The following is a 21569-nucleotide window of genomic DNA, read 5'->3' on the forward strand; positions in this document are numbered from 1 at the left end:
CGATATGAGCGGCAACTGACTGAGGTTCAAAAGCTAGCCATGAAGGGCTTGAGGCTGCCTCATGTCAAAAAGAGCCAGGGGAGAAAAACCAAGATGAGCCCCAACGGCCTTGCCCGACACCAATCAGAAGTGGACAGGGACATCTTGACCTTTCGCGTTCGATTCTAACCTCGTGCCAAACCCATAGAATCTCCATCGAGGAGAGTCCAACGGGCCACCCGAGCCTATCAAACGGCTCAGGCATCTACCGGGAGGCAGGTTAAGAAGTAGTGGAATGTCACATGAGGGCTATGCCAACCCCATCAGCGGATGACGGACCCGGATTCCACACGAACATGCCCATTAGCGAGCTCATTGAGCACGACACTCGAGCCGTCGAGGCAAGTGTCATTAGCTCAGCCCCTCCAGTTGCGAAAACCAAGGACGGGGTGACGTGTGAAACATGACCATCCCCTATCAGACCCCAAGGGGCTTAGGGGCTCGAGCCGCCTGATCCTAGATCAAGAGACCAAGGTTCGAAGGCTGGCTCGTGAAGGGCCCGAGGCCGCCTCGCGTCGAACAAGAGCTAGGGGAGAAAACACAGATGAGCCTCAGCGGCCTTCGCCCAACCCGCATAGAGGCGGATAGGGTCATCTTAACCTTGTAGTTCAATCCAGCCTCTAGCCAAGCCCATAGAATCCCCATTGAGGGGGAATCTGTTGGAAGGCGGGTTAAGGAACAACGGAATACCACCCGAGGGCTTGGCCGACCCTGTCACGAGCGATGGGACCAGATTTCGTTTGAACATCCCCATTCGTGAGCTCATCAAACCTGTCACTCGAGCCATTGAGGCAAGTGACGTCGCCTCAACCCCTCCGGTTGCGAAAACCATGGATGGGATGACAGTCATAAAAATGAGCCGACCCTTGACCGAACCCCCTCCACGAGTGGGGCTCGGGGAAGGCCGGACTTGCAATGAGACTGAACGTACAGTCGTAGAACGATAGCTATAATCCTAAGGAAGGGGTACATGCGAATACAAGAGTAGTTCCGCTATCCTCTTTTTGGTCTCCAGTGACATCCAACCCCTGCAACCGCAAGGGGTCGGACCACACTCGGGGGGTGATAAAGGTATAAATATCTCCTTTTTTTGAAACAGCCGCTGCATCGGACCTCTTCCTCACATTTAGGTTAGCGGCAAGGTTTGTGGGAACAAATAATCGAGCATGCTTAGTAAGACTGCAAAACACCCATGCCCCGATGGCTATGCTAACTTTGCTCACCAGCATAATCGAAATTCCCCTCTTATACACCTCGGGCCCTACGGCCTTAGCAAACAGAAGGGTCGGATTGCAAGAGCATCTTTTTTTGAATGCAAAAAGGGAAGAAAGCAAGTTCAATCAAACGAAACAAAATTGTGAATTTGTTTAACGAAACAAAGTTGCGAATCTATTTTCAAAAAACGAAAGTGCCGACACTTGTCCACATATTATAGATAATTGTCCATCAGACTCATTCGACTAACTACCCCCTCTCAGGGAGAACCATATCTTCAATTTTGCTCACCAAGGTTTCCACAAAAGGAGTCACCGTCGCTTCTATGTCATCCAGCTCAGAAGGTTCATAACCAGGCATGAAACCGAGGCTCATCGCCTCAAAATCAATGTTGTCATCATAATGCGAGCAGGTGATGGCAAAGGCTTGGGTGATCCCTAAGCGAAGAGCTTCCTTCTCTAGCTGTTGCACCCGCACCATGATGTCTACAGCATGGGCCACGAGCGAACTAGTCCCCTCCGCCTGCACCACCTGCAGGTCATCGTAGACTATGCCGAGGGCAACCTTTAGGATATCGAGCCCGTCACTCTTTGCCTAAAGAAGAGTCCTTGCCTCAGTGAGATCCATGGCCAGTCCAGCAGCGGCACCCTTGGTCTCCAGCTTCTTGGCTCTCACGGTCTTCAGCTCGGCCTAAAGGGAGCTGATCCTCTGTTGCGCCTCGTCGCGCTCTCGGACAGCCTAGTCGCACTCCCCGTAGACCGTGCCATGCTCCGAGCAGAGCCTCTCTGCAGTATGGCATAGCTCATCTCACTCTATGCATAGCCGAGCAATCGTCTCAGCATCCAGTTTTGCCCTCTGCTCTAGGGCCATAGACCTCTCCTTAGCCACTAGCCTAAGATCCCGCTCCTTCTTGGCCTCAGCCAGGAGGTCGATGATCCGCTAGCAGGCCTCGGCATCCCACTAGAGTAGCTTGTCCTGCTCCTTCCACACTCTGGCAGCCTCCTCCTAATCTCACTGCGCCCACTCCAACAGTCCATCAAAAGACTTCTCGGCATCCTCCGTATCCCGGCGGCCCTCGGCCACCCACCGTCGAAGATTGTCCGCCCCCATGGCAAGGGGAGTTAGCTCAGCCACCCTCTATCAGAACTGGGTGGTCATGTCCCTATGCAGCCGTGCCTCATCAACAAGGTGGTCCCAATCCTCCTTGTGTTCATGATGGAACTGGGATTTTCTCTCTGTTGCGAGCAACAAGAGACTGAAAAAAGACGGCGGTCAAAACACAAAAATAGATGAAGAAAAAAGGGATTGAGAGGCGAGACCAAGTGAATACCTGGTCGGTGGGAACAATTATGTCTCGAAGGGTGCCACTACCTGGTTCAGACCTTCCAGCGTGGCTGTGAACCCCTCGCTGAGCTTCTCCCGCTCCATGCCCTCGGCGGCATCGTCAAGGGTGAAGAGCTCCGACGATGGGTCCCATGGACTCACCCACCAGAGCGGGGGTTCATCTCGCATGGGCGGGTGGCGGTCCTCTGATGGCAGGACTAGGGACAACTCCCTGCCAGTCTCCTCGGCAACTGCCATGGTGTCCGAGGGTCTTTGGGCCATGACCCCCTCGGTTCTGCCCACAGCGGGCGTCGTCTCTAGGGTCGTCGGTGGCACAGGACACGCCACTACCTTGGGTGCTACCACCATAGCTTCTGGTTGTGACCCATCCATTGTAGCCACCATCACCTCCGCCTCCATCGATAGGACCTCGTTCGGTTGTGCCGCGCCCACCGTGGTCAAAGCAACGGGTGCGGCCGATAGCTCCGCCCGCCTCGACGTCGGTAGCGACATCACTTCCATCACCAGTTGAGCGGTGACCTCGAAGGGTGCCCCCTTAGCCTTGCTAACCGCTTGACCCACCGAGGGCATGAGCACCACCGTGGCTGGCGCTAGACCGGCCGACGAGGCTATGACACCGGCTCTGCTCTCGCCCAAAATAGGAGCGATGTCTGGCGGCAGCCCCCACCTTGCCTGAAGGGCGATGGTCTTCTTGGGCACCAGCGCTATAGAAGTGCCCCATCTGACCCGTCTCCCGGTGCTACAGAAGAAACAAAAGGCATAAGTCACTATGAAAAATAGAGATAACTGAGGAGTCAGCAACTTACATGGCGGTGTTGGGTGGTGGAGACATTTGGGGGACAAACCCCTAGTTCCCTGCTCCACCTCATTGGGGCAGGACCATTTTGAGCCTATCCCCTGCTCTTGGGCTAAGGGGCTCACATCTCTTGTATCTAGGGGCACGGCGGTGGAGCCACTCCCCTCTCTCGGCGCCTTAGGCGCGGCGGTGGATCCGCCAACCCCGCTGGCTCTTGGGGCATGGCGATGGGTCCGCCCGTCCTCGTTGTTTCTTGAGGCACGGCGGTGGAGACACTCCCCCCCCTCGCTGGCACCTCGGGTGCGACAGCAGATCCACCCGCCTCTGATGGTTCTAAGGACAGGCTGGTGGTCCAGCCCGCCTCCTCTGGCCTCATGGTCATACCTTCCCTCGCGTGGAACAGGAAGGGTCCCTGCATTGATGAGTGGGTACCTATCAGCATATCCTCGCCTCCCAGGTCACCCCACTTAGTGTCTATGACTACCTCGTCATCATCCTCATCATCATCATCATCATCATCACTATATGTCTCCTCTCCTCGCTCCCATGCCTGCAACTTTAGTTGCTTCTTCTTCCTCTTGAACTCCTTCGTCTTCTTTTGCCACTCAGCCATGGTGCGATTCGCCACCACCACGAGCGGGTCCTTCGATAGCGGAGCCGAGCTATCCATGAAGACAAGTCTCTTTGACTGGTCTCGCTATCCCAATGTCTACATCAAGGGGTCAGGAATTCAGGTAAAAATGAGGCATGGGGAAAGAGAACTTACGAAGTCGATGTACCCCGATTTCGGCCACATTGGGGGATGCCCCGACACCGGATACATGAAATCAAGAACGACGCCAATGTCATCCTTCGAAGGCTCCATCGCCTCCTTGATGCGCTGCGCCACTTCGAAGGGGCAGAGCGCTTCATCGGCAAGCGCCATCCCATCGAGGGACATTCCGGGCACCATTAGGTACACGGGAAGCGCTCGACTCATCAGCGGTGCTACTCTTCACGTATGGTAGGCACTGATGATCCTCGATCCCTTCACACCCCTCTCCTTTAGAATTTGGATGGCGGCAAGATGGTCCTGGATCTTCTTCTTGTCTTTATCCGGGACCCCCCACATCCTCCATGATTCTAGGACCACTTCAATAAGGCGTCCGGTGAACGCTGGCAAGGGGGCGGTTGCATTGTTCTTGATGTAGAACCAATGCGAATGCCACCTCTTGTTGGAGGTCAACAGACGCATCGACGGGTACTCGTTGACCTGGTTGTTGCGGAGCAAGATGCCGACGCATCCCATCGGCACGCTCAGCTTTCGCTTCTTCTCCCACTTCTTCAAGAGGGTGACGGTGAAGAGATACCGCCACAGGTCGAAGTGGGGACTAATCCCCAAGAACCCCTCACATAGGGCAACGAACGTCGCAATGTGCTGGACGGCTGGACCCCATTGGGAGTAAGGTGTTGCAGCTCCACCTTGTAGTAATTCAGTAGCCCCAAAAGGAACTTGTGGGCGGGGGTGGTGAATCCCCGCTTGTGAAAGCGAGCGAAGGACACGACGTAGCCTTCGAGCGGCGACGGCGCATCCTCATTGCCGGACAGCCGCCACTTCTTGGCTACGGTCCGTGCGCAAAGAAGGCCGTGGCGAACGAGGCCCTCTAGGCACTGGAGGGTGACATCGGATTTGCACCATGCCTCCATTAGACAATTGGGGTGGTTGGGTGCGAGCTTGATGGCGGCTACGATGCGGGTATGGGAGGCTCAGGCGATTGGCGGTGGAGGTTGTAGATGTGAAGGTGAGGAGGCAAAGTACGGAACCCTGGGGGCGAACCCCTTGGTTTTATAGGGATGATGGATGAGAGAAGGGCAACCATCCGCCTAGATCTCCATGCCTGCCACGATACATCACCACATCACATCATGGGATATGCGCCCGTGATACCTATCCTTTCCCACCAAAGTCGCGCCGGACGTTTCGCCTTTCGGGGCAGACCAAGACTCTTTTCCCACAGAGGGGATATGGGTCAAAGGCATTTCTCTAGCCCACCTGGGCCCAAGAGTTCGAGGGCTGGCCCAATAGTTTTGATGGCTGTCCCAATAAGGGATGGGCCCACGAGTGGCCAAAACTCAGGTGCACGAGCCTCAAGGGAGTCTCAATCTGTGATCAAATCTCAACCGGGCTGACCCTGGACGAATCCCCGCGAACGGGATACCAGGGTTCCCTTTAAACTATTTAGTTGTCCAAACACCAAATCTCATAGCCATACCCATGAAGGGCCCAAATTACCCCCGGGTGATTCTATCCGAATCACCCAGGGGCTACACCCGACGGGTGCGCTCATGCGCACAGCGCACCCTCTGGCGAATCGAAATACCCCCCTGGGCGATTCTATCCAAATCACCTAGGGGCTCAGGGGCTACACCTATCGGGTGTGCTCACGCGCACCCTTTGGTAGGTCAAAACATCCCTCAGGTGATTCTATCCGAATCACCTAGGGGCTCGGGGGCTACTGTCGGGGACCAAATACTGGGGTACCCATAGAGGTGGAGCTAATAACCATCAAACGTTGATGCTTCTGAACAGACAAGAACGCAACTACACTTCTTGCCCGTACAACTAAAGGTTGGCTGCGCCTCACCCGACCCCAAAGGGTTGGCTACGCCTTGCCCAACCCACAAGGGCAGGACTCCGCCTTGCCCGATGTCTGAGGACAGGCCCCGCCTCACCCGATGTCCGAGGGCTGGCTCCACCTCGCCCGATGGCTGAGGGCAGGCTCCACCTCGCCCGATGTCTGAGGGCTGGCTCCATCTTGCTCGACGACCGAGGGCTGGCTCCACCTCGCCCGATGGCTGAGGATAGGCTCCGTCTCGCCCGACGGCCGAGGGTAGGCTCTGACTCGCTCGACGTCCGAGGGTAGGCTCCGTCTCACCTGATGGCTGAGGACAGGCTCTGCCTTGCCCGATGTCTGAGGGCTGGCTCCACCTCGCCTGACGTCTGCGGGTAGGGTCCACCCCACCCAACATCCGAGGGTAGGCTCCACCTCACTCGATGTCTGGGGGCAGGCTCCGCCTCGCCCGACATCCTAAGGCTAGCTCCACCTCACCTGACATCCGAAGGCAGGCTCCGCCTCGCCCGATGTCCCGAGGCTGGCTTCATCTCGCCTAATGTCCGAGGGTAGGCTCTGCCTCACCCGACGTCTGCACCCTGCTCCTTCATAATGATGAGCATAGGGTAAGACAGGACACTCAGGTTAACCGCAGTACTAAGGACCATACCCTACACGCCTATGGGAAAGTACCGTCAGGGTATGACGGGATGGACGCTTTAAGGCATTCTAGGCATGACAGAGCCCGAACAGTGTTGTAGGTGCCGACTTTTGTCTTACAGTGTTGTGAGCACCGCCATCAGCCCTCGGACATGGATCCTAACATAAGCATACGACAACCACTATAATCCAGGAAGGAACTCACATCATCTATAATAGCAGACGTATGGTCACTTCCCCGTCTGCTCCCCATAGGGTCACGGCTCGGCACCCTGGCACGCCATACCATTCGCCAGAGTAGGATGGGACATGACCACTTGGTGAATGAAGCCAGAGCATGGCCCTATTAGAATCAATGAACGTGCTATCCCTAGCATCATCTGCCATGTCAGTAGGGCAGGCTCAAGGGAAAAGGAAGACCCGACACCTTCAAATGACCTTCTCTACCTCTGGTTTTCCCTCTTTCTCCCATCTATAATCCCTGCTCCCCCTTGGTCTATAAAAGGGAGGGCAGGGCACCCCACTAAGGGGACAGATCAATCCTGCACACCATGCACCACATAACACACAGTTGAGCAGCAACCGAGCTCTCAGCGCCCTTTCGACCTTTTGATCAGAGATTTGGGACATGTCCCTCTCTCGACCGTTTGTACCCCCTACTATGAACCTTTTTCATTGCTAATAACACGAGCAGCAGCAAACTGGACGTAGGAACATTCTGCCCGAACCAGTATAAACCTTATATCTTTTAGCACACCACCTAGGCCTAACGTGCAACAAATATAAATTTACTAGTTGGTGTTTATTTGAAACACCGACATCAAGGTCAAAGGGCTTGGTAAGATTGCAATAACCAATGACATGAGCATTTCTAATGTGTTGCTAGTAAAGAGCTTGAACTTCAACTTGCTATCCATAGCTCAATTGTGTGATCTTGGATTTAAGTGCATATTTGGAGTAGATGATGTAGAGATCATAAATGTAGATGGCTCTAACTTGATCTTCAAAGGCTTTAGATATGAGAATCTATACTTGGTTGATTTCAATGCTAGTGAAGCTCAATTGTCAACATGCTTGTTCACTAAGTCTAGTATGGGTTGGTTATGTCATAGAAGGTTTGGTCATGTTAGAATGAAACAATTGAATAGATTGGTTAAGCATGACTTGGTTAGAGGCTTGAAAGATGTTGTGTTTGAGAAGGATAAGCTTTGTAGCTCTTGTCAAGCCGGCAAACAAGTTGGAAACACCCATCCTAAAAAGAGCATAATGAGCACTAGCAAAGCATTTGAGTTATTGAACATGGATTTGTTTGGGCCAACACAATACACTAGCATTGATGGAAACAAATATGGCTTTGTGATAGTGGATGATTACACTAGATACACTTGGGCATTCTTTCTAGTGGATAAGAGTGATGTGTTTGCAATATTCAAATCATTTGTCAAGGGCATTCACAATGAGTTTGAAACAACCATCAAGAGAGTTAGAAGTGTCAATGGTATTGAGTTCAAGAACACTAGAATTGATGAGTTGTGTGATGATTTTAGAATTAGACATCAATTCTCGACCAAGTACACTCTACAATCAAATGGCCTTGTTGAGAGGAAGAATAGAACACTTATTGACATGGTAAGGTCTATGCTTGGTAAGTACAATGTGAGTCAATCTTTTTGGGCCAAAGCTATCAACACAGCTTGTTATTGTAGCAACCACTTATATTGTCACCCATTGAAAGAGAAGACGCCTTATGAGCTCTTGAATGATAGAAAGCCCAACATTGCATATTTTTGGGTCTTTGGTTGCAAATGCTACATCTTGAAGAAAGACACTAGATTAAGCAAGTTTGAGAAGAAGTATGATGAAGGATTCTTACTTGGATACTCAACCACTAGCAAAGCATATAGAGTTTAAGAATTTAGCAAGTGGTACTCTTGAGGAAATTCATGATGTTGAATTTGATGAAACCAAGGGTTCTCAAGATGAAAATGAGAACTTGGAAGATGTTAGAGGCATTCAACTTTCAAATGCCATAAAGAACATGGATATTGGTGAATTGAGGCCTAGGCAAGTGAATGATGAAGAAGATGATCAAGAGCAAGTGCTCTCTAACTCAAATGTGCAAGTTGACACTAATCAAGCAAGAACAAGTGGCTCTCATGACAATGTGCAAGATCAAGTGGCTAGTACATCATCTCAACCCAATGATCAAGCAAGTGCCTGCAATCAAGTTCCAATACTCCAACCAACCAATATTGCAAGAGATCATCCATTAGACACTATAATTGGAGATATTTCTAGAGGTGTACAAACAAGCTCAAGATTGGCTTTATTTTATGAGCATTTCTCATTTGTGTCATCCATTGAACCAAAGAAGATACATGAAGCATTGAAGGATGTTGATTGGGTGAATGCAATGTATGAAGAATTGAACAACTTCACAAGAAATCAAGTATGAGAATTAGTGGAGAGACCAAAGGGACACAATGTGATTGGAAACCAAATGGGTCTATAAAAACAAGCAAGATCAAGATAGAATAGTTGTAAAGAACAAAGCAAGGTTGGTAGCACAAGGTTACACTCAAGTTGAAGGTCTTGACTTTGGAAAAACATATGCCCTGGTTACTAGATTGGAAGCAATTAGAATCTTGCTAGCCTATGCTTGTGCCCACAACATCAAGCTCTATAAAATGGATGTCAAGAATGCATTTCTCAATGGCTATATTAATGAAGAAGTGTATGTTGAGCAACCTCCCAGTTTTGAAGATGACAAGAAGCCTGACCATGTGTACAAGTTGAAAAAGCATTGTATGGCTTGAAGCAAGCACCTAGAGCATGGTACGAAAGGTTGAGGGATTTTCTACTCTCAAAAGGGTTCATGATGGGTAAGGTTGACACCGCTCTTTTCACCAAAAAGATTGGAAAGGACTTGTTTATGTTGCAAATTTATGTTGATGACATCATATTTAGATCAACCAATCAAGATTTTTATGAAGAGTTTGGGAAGATGATGGCTAATGCGTTTGAGATGTCCATGATTGGAGAGTTGAGTTACTTCCTTGGTCTTTAAATCAAGCAATTGAAGAATGATACATTTGTGAGTCAAGGCAAGTACATCAAAGACATGCTCAAGAAGTTTGGTATGAATGAGAGTAAAGCCATTAGTACACCAATAGGAACAAATGACAATTTGGATAGTGATGCAAGTGGCAACATGGTGGATCAAAAGTTGTATCGCTCTATGATTGGAAGCCTACTCTATGTAACCATATCAAGGCCGGATATCATGTTTAGTGTGTGTATGTGTGCAAGATTCCAGGCCTCACCAAGAGAAAGTCATTTGAAGGCTACAAAGAGAATATTGAGGTACTTGAAGCATACACAAAATATTGGTTTGTGGTATCACAAAGGAGCAAAGTTTGAACTTGTTGGATATTCAGATTCCGACTATGCGGGAAGCAAGGTTGAAAGGAAGAGCGCCTCGGGCACTTGTCAATTATTGAGAAGATCACTTATTTCATAGTCATCAAAGAAGCAAATTAGTGTTGCATTATCAACCGTAAAAACCGAATACATATACGCCGGTAGTTGTTGTGCATATATTCTTTGGATGAAGGCCACCTTGAATGACTTTGGAATCAAGTTCAAGAAAGTGCCATTGCTATGTGATAATGAGAGTGTAATCAAGCTAACCAACAATCCGGTTCAACATGCAAGAACAAAGCATATTGATGTCCGTCATCATTTCATAAGAGATCATCAACAAAAAGGGGACATTTGCATTGAGAGTGTGGGCACCAAAGATCAACTTGCCGACATATTCACCAAGCCACTTGATGAGAAGAGGTTTTGCAAGCTAAGGAATGAGTTGAACATATTGGATTTCTCAAATATGTGTTGATGCACCCCCAATTATATGACATGCCTCTTCTTTGAGCAATCCAAGGTAAAAGTTGATTGGCATGGCATACATCCTTTGCTAAGGACTTGTTTAGTGCATCTAGTCATCCCTCATGTTTTATAGGCTCATTCATGAAAATCAAATGAATTTGATGCTTGTATGGTACCACTATTGCTTCTATGCTTGACTTGATCTAGTGGTAGCATATGACATATTTGTGGGCTTATGATCCTAGTGTTTGATCTAGAAAATGAGCTATAAATGTTTAACTCAACATGGTACAAGATAAACCTTGAAACGAGGTGTGAAGAAGCTTGTCCTTGGATCAAACCGAGTTAAATATCTTTGGCAAGTGCTCTAGATTGAACCAAATTTGAGAAAATAATCCTCACCCCATTGATTGACATTGATAATCTTAACCTATCTAAAATTGAACATTTTTTGTCATTGATGATAAAGAGGGAGAAATTGCACAAAGATAAGGGTGAATGACAAAGGGGGAGAACTTTGATATAGGGGAGAGAGCTATAACAAAGTAAGGGGATCAATTAAAATTTAAGGACACAAGTAAGGAGAGCAACCTCAAACTTGATTGATGCATCTGAATGTGCATTGTATATGTTTGCTTATATGGCACAAATTTTAAATTTAAATTCCATGCTTGTGTGGTGTATGCTAGTGTAGGTTTGAATGATGAAATAAAAAACTAGCATGCATAGGTGATAGTTAGATATGCCTTGCTTTGCTTTCACAAGTGGTACTAGAACCTTGCTTCTAATGTTGATCTCATGAGGTATCTAGTTCTTGTCTTTGCAAGTGGTATCTAACTAGCAATGGTGCTAAGGATGGTATATTTGGTGCACTCCAATTGGTATTACGCTTCAAAGGTCCATATCTTACACCTTAGCATCATTTGGTAGACATTGCCCTCCCACTTTTCCTATCTATGCATATGTGCAAGCTTTCAATCCAAACTCTTAGCACATATGTAGGAGGAGCAAATGCTACCAATGGGGGTTCATAAAACTTGTCCAAATCCTTTACACATGGTAAAAATGCTTGGGCAAGCAACATGGATTCAAACTTGAATTTATTTTATATCTTTGTAGAGGTTGTCATCAATTACCAAAAAGGGGGAGATTGAAAGCCCTAGTTTGGTTTTTTGATGAAACCTATTTGGACTAATCCTTGCATCTAAGTGTGACTAGATAGGATGGTCTAATTCAAATGAAGGAGCTAGGTGGCACTCATGGATGGAGATGGCCACATAAAATGAAGATCATGGTGATGGTGGATAGGCCATGGTGAGCAAGTGCTCGGCTTAGAAAAGAAGAAAGAGAAAAACAAAAAGCTTAAGGCAAAGGTGAAACTTGATAGGAGCATTTTGTTTTGGTGATCGAGACACTTAGTGGGTGTGATCACATTTAAGATCAATAGCCGTACTATTAAGATGGGTGAAACTCATACTGAAATGCGGTTATCAAAGTGCCATTAGATGTTCTAACTCATTGCATATGTATTTAGATCTAGTGAGTGCTAACATCCTTGAAAATATTTGTGAAAATATGCTAACACACGTGCACAAGGTGATACACTTGGTGGTTAGCACATTTGATCAAGGGTGGCAAAGTTGGAGAAGTGAAGGTGTTGTTTTGCACTGACCGGATGCTGGTCACGTTGTGACCGGACTCGGCGCTAGGCGCGTCATGCTCTTGGCCATTTGCATTGACATAGCAACCTTGTGAGCAGCCAAAGCCCTCCCACTCATCTCCATCATTGATTCATCATCTTTTGTGAGATTGGGAGTAAATCTAAGTGCATTGCTTGAGTGATTGTATATAGAGGCACTTGGTGATTGTGTTTCGCTGTGGGATTTGCTTGTTTCTCTTGGTGGTTGCCACCACCTAGACGGCTTGGTGCAGCGATGATCATCGAGCGGAGGAAGCTGCTTGTCTCCGACTCTGATCGTGGTGATTGTGAGGGGTTCTTGACCTTTTCCTGACAGAGAGCCAAAAGGTACTCTAATGGATTGCTCGTGGCTTGTTTGATCCTCATCTTGTGTTGGTTGTGCGGCACCCAATTGCGAGTTAGGTGTGTGATGCCTATTAGCGCGTGAACCTCCAAGTGAGTAAATCGCCACAACGGGGACTAGCTTGCCGGTAAGTAAGTGAACCTCGATGAAAAATCAATGTGTCATTTTGTCCTGAGGATTTCTTGGTATTCATTGTGATTGATTGACTTCACCTTGTGATTGGCTCATTACTCTACACGACAGTATAAACATCATCCTCCCTCTTGTATTTACATTCCTAGTGTAGTTAAGCTCTTTAGTGTAATTAGTTTTAAGAGCTAGCTTGTGTCGTGTCTAGTAGTTAGTGAGGCTTTTTAGTTAGTTTTTAAAAGCTCACTAACTTAACAGTAGTGACATAGTCTCTTGTGTGTGAATTAGAGCTCATAGCAACTAGAATTGTGGATAGCAGGCTTGTCTTTTTAGTAGGCTAGCGCAACACTCGCTTCGCTTCATATTTATCTAACCACTTTGCTTTGTATTGTTGTAGAATTTTTTATAGACTATTTATCCCCTCCGGCCATTAGGAGCTTTCACACAGCCGCCGCCGTCGTCGAATGATGGCATGGACTTCGGCGGCGAGGACAGTCATAGCGGCGACAACAACTACAATGGCTACCACCCAGGGTTCGACCGGCGGTGGAGGCGGCGGCGCTCGGCCACGAACGACGCGATTCGGTGGCGTGGATGAGCCGTGGCTGGGCCGTGGATCCGGGCCCGCTTTTCGAGATCGGGAATCGATGTCCAGGATTGTCGTGGGCGATGTGACGTGCCCCTTCGTCGCGCCGCGCGGCACCATGACCTGTCGTCTGCGTGTCAACGCGCCCCGCGCCGAGCCAGGAACGCGTGTCGTGCAGTCCATGGCCGAGCAATTTGACTTCGGCCTAAGGCTATCCGCACTCGTCAATCTCTATTTCCATACTCTAAAAAGAATATTCTATCCTAGTCATCGAGACTCTCTACTCTATATCAATTTCTTTCGCACCCATGTTATCTCTATTCCATACTCTATACCCACTATTCCATATTTTATTCCCCTCCCTCCCCCTTTCTCTCTCTCATCAACTCTCTCTCTCTCTCCGCTACAGTGTTTAACGTGCTGTGCGGTCGGCACGCTGGAAGTAGCGGTGGGCAGGCGTGCACGCGTGCTGCAGAGCAGTTTGCAGGCGCACGGTGCGAGCACGCGATACGCCACCGCATGCTGCAGGGCTGTTTAGCAGTGCCCGGTGCGGATAGCCTAACGCGCGCCTGCTCGCCCTCTCCTGTCACCCAGCCTGCGCAGGACCCGATGCTCTGCGAAGCGGAACTGTACACGCCAAGCAAAGGTGTCCGCTGCTGTGATGCCCATGCCACCTGCGCCGAGCGTGCCCACTCCATTGATCTGTGGCCGCGTGGCGGGCAGGCGCCCCCTAGTCGCTAGAGGGGCTTCGTAGGACGTGCCCTAGACGTCGAGCTGCAGTTACTCAGCCCATGCCCCGCGGGTCGCTTCTGGGCCTGTTGTTGGGCCAGATGAGCTGTTGGTCTGCGATACTGGGCGGGACGTGGAGGGCGGCCCAGAGCGGTTGCTCGCAGTTGAGGTGGACATGTACCTCTCTGGCCCAGAAGACTGTCAGTCTAGCCCGGGATCTCCATCGGCCCACCTGCCTCCACTCGAGCAGGCCGCGGATCATCACGCCCCGCTCCCGAACGCGCTGGGCTCGGAAGTCGCTGCCCCCCTCTGCCGCCCCACGGCCTTGCAATGGCGGACGATGCCCGCGAACGCCAACGACGCGACGTCGCAGCCACAGCCGGACACATCCTTCGCTGGATCACTCAGGCTGCCGCTGGACGAGCCGCTTCTCCGCGCAGGGACGCGTCCCCGTGTCTCCAGGGCGGTCGATGATTGCTGGGTCCCGCGACCAGCGACCGGCTCGCAGCAAAGTCGGCCTTCCGCGACCCTCAACATGAGAAGCAGGCCAAACGCGTGCTGCTGAACAAGTGGACGTGCAGGCCGGAAGAGATGGTGTCCACCACGCTCGACGACATGATCGCCACCAAATTCCACGAAACTTTCACGGCACCGCTGTCGTCCTCTAAACGCGCAGCGATACACGAACTATTCCCCAGGCTCGCCGGCCGCGGTTCTCGGGCAGCGGCGAGGCTGTTCTGAGCAGGACAAGCCCGTCGTCGCACAATCCGTTCAACCAATGAGTGCCAATCACCTCATTGTTTGGAACGCGCGTGGCTTGAACAGCCATGCTCGTCGTAATGTCGTCAGAGACATATAGTCGCGCAGCAGCGGCCCTCGAGTGTCCTGGGTCATCTGGAAAGAACACAACAGAAGAACATTCGACAACGCGGCCAAAACGACGACCCAGGTCCTTGCCCTTGTCTGCGACGAGATGGACTCTACATCACCGCCGGGTTCAGGTGCTTAGCGTCGCTGCCCTGCCTATGGTCGGCGACTAGGACGCGCCCCAACTCCTACTGGTCGCAAAATTGGTTTACCGCTTAGTACACCTGTTAAGCTCCGCCGTTAAAGCCGGTGATTTATGTTAGTGTCCTCTATTCGCGTTATGCGGCATCTCGCCATCATAAGCACCCGGTTTGTGTAACAACTCTGTCTCACGTGGGCGCTTTCGAAAAAAAAAAGATCATAATGACCCTTGTGTTTCTGAAAAAGTTCAGCGGTCTTCAGTGCTATTGCTCCAACTTTTTTGTGCCCTCCATACCACTGCCGTCAGTTTGGGCTCTAACACCGTTAAGCAGATGTGAAAAGTCGAAAATACCCTTAAGTCTAAATATGTCATTAATTTTTTAAGCATCTTAACGACTTTAAATGAAAAAAAACTCAAAACTAGAAAGTTGTAGATCTATAATTTTTATATAAAAATTATTTTCATTTAAATCCGTAAAAAAAGATATGATTTTTTAAGATATATTAATCATATCAAATTATATTTTTTTGCGGAATTAAATAAAGATAATGATCTCGACGAGATCTACAACTGTCTAGTTTTGAGTTTTTTCATTTGAAGTCGTTAAAATGCTCAAACAATTAATGACATATTTAGATTTAAGTGTATTTTCGACTTTTCACACCTGCAGTTTGACGGTGTTAGAGCTCAAACTGACGGCAGTGGCATAAAGGGCACAAAAAAGTTAAGAGCAGTGGCGCTGAAGACCGCTGAACTTTTTTAGAGATACACAGAACATTACAATCTTTTTTAATGACACACAAGGAATTAAATGACACACAAGGAATTAAAAAAAGGGTGTGGCTAGGATTGTCACAGAGCCGTTCCGACCTGCGACCAAGGCCTCCGTACGGTCGACGATCACAGGCAGCCGGCTGTATCTCTGTAACAAACTGCAAGTTTAATTTAATTTAATTTAATCTCCAGTAGGGGCTCTGCCCCTCCTGTTCCTTAAAGAAAAACCGTACTGGGCGTCGGAGGAGGCGTGCCTGCGTGAGGAATAAGATGACTGTATAATCACATGAAATATGATTTATGTTGATGTTGAAATGATATGAAAAGAAAATACTATTTTATGGTTGAAAAGTAGTGCTAAGTAAACCTAAGCGAAAAGGACGCATATTTATGCGTAACACTCATTAGTAGTGCGCCATCTCTTATTATGCGAAAATTCAAAGTTCACATATGACAGTAGTCTGTGTCTCGGGGAGAACAGAAACAAGTAGTGACGAACCACGGACCGAAGCAAAGCACAACTATATATACCCTACATTGCCCAGACCCGCCGCGGCGATGCACGGCGATCAAGTGAAGACCGTCCCGGCGCCGGCGGTAGTACTCGCCGGAATATCGACCTCACGGATCTCGGTCCTGAGGCCCTTGCCGGCGGCGTTCGCCAGGGGGTGGATGTCGTGCTCCGGCCCGCTCATGTACGCCCGGTTCTCCCTCTCCTTCTGGAAAGAGACACCGAACTTCTTCTCCACACCTGCACGTTTCATGTTTCACACAAGTAATATAATCCATCAAAATCAGAAAAAAAAAGATTACATATATACGATCTGCGAGCACACGGCAGGTGCGTGCATGCCGACGTGTACGTACAGTCAGCTAGGTCCTGCCGGAGCTGCCCCTCGCGGGTGAGCGCCATCATGATCTGCGGGACGCCGAGCGGGAGCGCGTCGCCGCGGTCCACCTGCCAGAAGTGGATGGTCTTGCCGTAGGTCTTGCACACCTTCTCCAGGTCCCGGCGCTCCACAACGCCGGGCACCCCCGGCATGAACAGCACCCCGCCCTTCACCTCGAACTCGTGCGTGTGCCACAGCGGCTTCTCGCCGTCGGGTAGCGTCAGGAACACCTTCTCCGAGACGATGTACTCCACGCCGATGAGCCGCGCGCCGGTGCCCGGCCCGTCGAAGATGAGGCACTGCCGCACGTCCCCGTTGAGGTGCGCGCAGAAGTGGTGCGCCTCCACCTGCCGCCCCATGTCGTCCGCGTAGAAGTGGAACGCGCACAGGTGCTGGTGGATCTGGTTCAGCGGCGCGAACCCCTGGATGGTGCCCGTCGCCGTCTCCAGCAGCGCCGTGCCCGTCTCCGTTGGCTTGCCGGGAACCTCCACGTTGTGGCACGACGACGCCATGTGCGGCGGGCGTTATCTGGGAGTTTCTCTCTCTCGCGCGATCTCTATCTCTTCCGCCTTTGCGCGTTCGTGGCGCTCAGGGTTGGCATGCACGGGCTAGACAGGTGAGCGTCGAGCTGTTCTTAAGGGAGTGAGCTGGGTTCATGCAGCTGCACACGTGTTACTCTGGAAGCGATACGTGTCCAGGGTGCTCGGTCGGCACTCTGCAGCAATGGCCGTAGGTGTTCGCTAGTGGCCATGGCCACGTGGTGAATGCTGCTCTGCCGCTATACTAGGCACGATGGCCATGACGAATTGGCGATGCTACAGAGTATACTATGCAAATCAGCAAATCCTAAGTGGCTTTTGCTCCGGTACTCCTCCGACGAAAAAAATGCACAGATCTTAAGGCAGCCCAACCAAATAATTAGATTTTTTTTTCTGAATCCTGCATGGGCTCGGTCCGTCCATGCCCAGCCCGTGCCTAGCCCAGACCCAAGCTAAGCTCATCTCGCCCTCCGTTCCCTTTCGATCGGACTCCATTCATTTCGTTTTCTCGTGCGCTAGCAGCCGGCGGCGGTGCTCCACGGATGGCTTCTCATCTGATCTCCATCTCCCTCCGGACAGATGCAGCGGTCGCGTTTAAATTTGCACGAGCGATGCGGCGGGAGCGGCGGCGGCTATCGACGACGACGGTGCCGCCATTGAGCAGGCCAAGGGTGGTAGCACGGCGATCCCTTCCCTCCAATCTGCTTGCGTCAGCTGCGTCTCACGTGAAATTAAGGTAGCGTTTGGTTGAGAGTTAAAGTGGAGGTGGGACGGTCCTTACTCTGATTCGTGGGATGGGATGACTCTATTTTTTGTTTGGTTAAGGAGGAAGGGGACGAACCCGTTTTTTGTTTGGACCAGAGACAACAAAAGTGGGATTAGCGACTGACAGGTGGGACCTAATTGTTAGTATTTTTTTTTTATTTTTTCTTCTTTTCTCTTTCCTCTCCTTATCTCCTCGATCCCAACCGCCCACCTCGTATCCTCCGCCGGCGCCTGCCTCCTTCCTCCAAGCTCGCTCCGCGCCCACGAGGTGCCTCCTTCCTCCGAGCTCGCCCCGCGCCCACGAGGCGTCGGCGCTCGGTGGCCGGCGAGGCGGCGTGCTTGTGCTCGCCCACGAGGAGGCCCGCGAGGCGGCGGCTCTCGCCCACGCGGCGGCCCGCGAGGCAACGTGCTCGCCCCGCTGGGTTCCTCCATCTTCGAGCTCCCGCGCGCCCGTCCTTCTTCCTCCCATCCTCTCCCGCGCAGCTGCGAGGCCGGAGCTCACCCGCGCAATGGCGGCGGCAGCGGCTCACCCGTGCGGCGGGGCTGGAGGCGGAGCCCGCATGCACGGCGGAGGTCGCCGGGGCCGGGGACGGAGGTCATCGGGTCGGGGCGGAGCCTGCGCGCTCGTCGGCGGCCGGGTCGGGGCGGAGCCCACGCTTCTTCCTCGACTCCGGTGAGTCCCTGCTTCTTCCTTCTTCCTCAACTGCGGCAAGCCCCCGCTCCTCATCTCGTTCTTCTCACGCACGCGTGCGGGCCATGCAGCACTCGTCCCACGAGAACCGTCCCCGTCCGCTCTTTTTTGACGGGCGAACCGCGCCTAGATCTTCAGCGAATATTCGCTCGTGGGACGTCCTCGTCTCCGCTTGACTCGGATCCAAACAGCCCTCGTCTCGGGGCCGTCCCATCCCATCCCTCCTTGTCCTAGCATCCAAACACTACCTAATGGAACGGCGCTGGAGTCGAGGAGAGAGGAGGACCTCGCACGCTAAATCGAATAGCGCCGCGAGACCGATTGCTGGCGAGGAGGTGGATGGAGGTGCCGCCGTTCGCATGGTCCGCCGGCGGCCGCAGCTCGGACCAGCCACGACTGAACAAAGGGATTGGGATCACCATTCAGATGACTTTGCCTCTGGATCAGGACTGGACATGGCCTAGGCTTAGCCGGGCCTAGCCCATACGGTACCCAGATTAAAAAACAATTAATAAAAAAAATATTTGGCATGGTGCTTCGAGATCCGTGTAATTTTTAAAAGAGAGCACAGGAGCCGTCGCTATCCTTTCAGCCATAGAACACTATTTTTCTCTCATAATATTTTAATATAAATATTAGCATAAGTTAAATTTCAATATAACCTTTATGCTAAAATTTGACTTATGCGGATGTTTATGCAGAAAAACAATGTTTCATTTGAATTTTCGCATAATAAGAGATGGCGCACTACTACAGAGTGTTGCGTAAATATGCGTCCTGTTCGTTTGGGCTTATTCAGCACTATTTTTCAGCCATTAAAATAGAATTTTTTTTCACAACATTTCAGAATAAGCATCAGCCTAAACTAAATTTCAGGTCATTACACAGTTATCGTATTCCTCACGCAAGCACGCCTCCTTCGACGCCCAATACGGTTTTTCTTTAAGGAACAGGAGGGGCAGAGAGCCCCTACTAGAGATTAAGGCCATGTTCGGTTGATATTAAAGCCGGTTGATAAACTGGCTGAAGATGTTTTGTTGTGAGAGAAAAATACTGTAGATTCTAGCCGATAAGTCGGCCGATAAGTTCAAGCGAACATGCCTTAAATTAAATTAAATTAAACTTGCAGTTTGTTACAGAGATACAACCGGCCTCGCAGAATTCCTTGCGAGCCATTAAAAAAGATCGTAATCCCCTATGAGTCATTGAAAAAGTTCAGCGGTCTTCAGCGCCACTGCTCTAACTTTTTTTTACCCTCTATGTCACCGTCGTCAGATTAGGCTCTAACGGTGTCAACTGTAGGTGTGAAAAGTCAAAAATACCCTTAAGTCTAAATATGTTATTAATTTTTTTGAGCATCTTAATGACTTCAAATGGAAAAACTCAAAACTAGAAAGTTGTAGATCTCGTCGAGATCTATAATTTTTATATAAAAATTATCTTCTTTTAATACCGTAAAAAATATGATTTTTCTAAGATATGATTTGATATGATTAATATATCTTAGAAAAATCATATCTTTTTTGCGATATTAAAAGAAGATAATTTTTATATGAAAATTATAGATCTCGATGAGATCTACAACTTTCTAGTTTTGAGTTTTTCTATTTGAATTCGTTAAGATGCTTAAAAAATTAATGATATATTTAGACTTAAGAGTATTTTTTATTTTTACACCTGCAGTTTGACATCGTTAAAATTCAATCAGACGACGGTGGCATAGAGGATAAAAAAAAAAGTTAGGACAGTGCTGAATTTTTTTAGTAGCTCACAAGAGATTAAGATTTTTTTTTTCAATGGCTCGGAATTCTCTCCAGGAGGATTCGGTGCCCCTGTCTGCTCCATCACGTGGACACGGTGCTCCTGTCTGCTCCATCACGTGGACACGGGCCAGCCACGACACCAATTCCGTTCACGGTGGCAGCAGGCAAATGACGCATTAAGAGCAGGTTGCTGTTCTTTATTGTCCTGCTATTCTGTTTATCTATAGGCATGGGAGTGGTAAAGCAGTAGTTGGTTATCGGGTTGACCACCAACGTTACCTGAAGCATGTTCTCAGATTTGACATAGGTGGTTGTGGATCTAATTTCTTGTGTCTGGTGAAACCTCCATCCTATCTATGGCTTAAGACTATTTATCCTCGAAGATATAGGCCGATTAGACTGTTGAGGAGAGTGCCGGCTGTGCTATCAGAGTGTGAAAACGAGGATCTTCGATGCTCCTATCATGACCACTTTTCGTGGGCCTTGTGGCCTCGACGGGCCCCGCGTTCTCGACTGAAGCATCACCTATGTCTACAGAAACAGATCAGCAGTAGCTTTTACTTGTTTGTGCTTTGTAATATGGGAATTCTTTTTTCACACTGGTGTATTATGCTTTAACGTTATATATTATTCTATCATGGCCACTTTTCGTGGCCTTGTGGCCCCGACGGGCCCCGCGCCCCCGCCGGAAGCATCACCTATGTCTATAGAAACAGATCAACAGTAGTTTTTACTTGTTTGTGCTCTTTAATATGGAAATTCTTTTTCCACACTGGTATACTGTGCTTTAAAGTTATTTATTAAAAGTTGTTGTAAAACAAAAAAAAAAGACTCCATGGCCGGAATCCTTTGGAGCCCATCCGATTGTACTAGGAGCGTAAAAGCAGTCAGTCATCATCATCAATGCAACAGGTTAGCACAGTGCAAGACGTCTCTTTTTTCTAGGTGTGGGTACTTTCTTTTTACCTCGGCACCATCAATATAGGCTAACATTCTGAGTAGTTTTAGTTCAAATAAAGTGATCCACGTAGACTAGAAAATATTAAGACTACTTATCGGTATTTTAGATCATCGGCTAGTAAATTTGTATCTGCACGTCTGGCTCGGATGGTGTGCTCA

General features: G+C 49.5%; 1 protein-coding gene across 1 annotated transcript; it reads right to left on the bottom strand.

The window, feature by feature from the left end:
- Positions 1–16239: 16239 nt before the first annotated feature.
- On the bottom strand, positions 16240–17233 carry LOC136474570 (oil body-associated protein 1A-like). The gene is made up of 2 exons (XM_066472138.1): positions 16670–17233; positions 16240–16553 (listed from the first exon to the last, which is right to left on the bottom strand). Exons 1-2 carry the CDS (start codon positions 17202–17204, stop codon positions 16372–16374), a joined length of 717 nt encoding a protein of 238 aa, XP_066328235.1. The 5' UTR covers positions 17205–17233; the 3' UTR covers positions 16240–16371.
- Between the last annotated feature and the right edge of the window lie 4336 nt (positions 17234–21569).

Source organism: Miscanthus floridulus, chromosome 8, assembly GCF_019320115.1.
Source record: "Miscanthus floridulus cultivar M001 chromosome 8, ASM1932011v1, whole genome shotgun sequence".
NCBI lineage: Eukaryota > Viridiplantae > Streptophyta > Magnoliopsida > Poales > Poaceae > Miscanthus > Miscanthus floridulus.

Coding starts and splice junctions, on each gene's coding strand:
- LOC136474570 (XM_066472138.1), bottom strand. CDS start 17,204: ATGGCGTCGTCGTGCCACAACGTGGAGGTTCCCGGCAAGCCAACGGAG. Junction 16,554..16,669: donor CCGGCAGGACCTAGCTGACT/GTACGTACACGT, acceptor TGAAACGTGCAG/GTGTGGAGAAGAAGTTCGGT.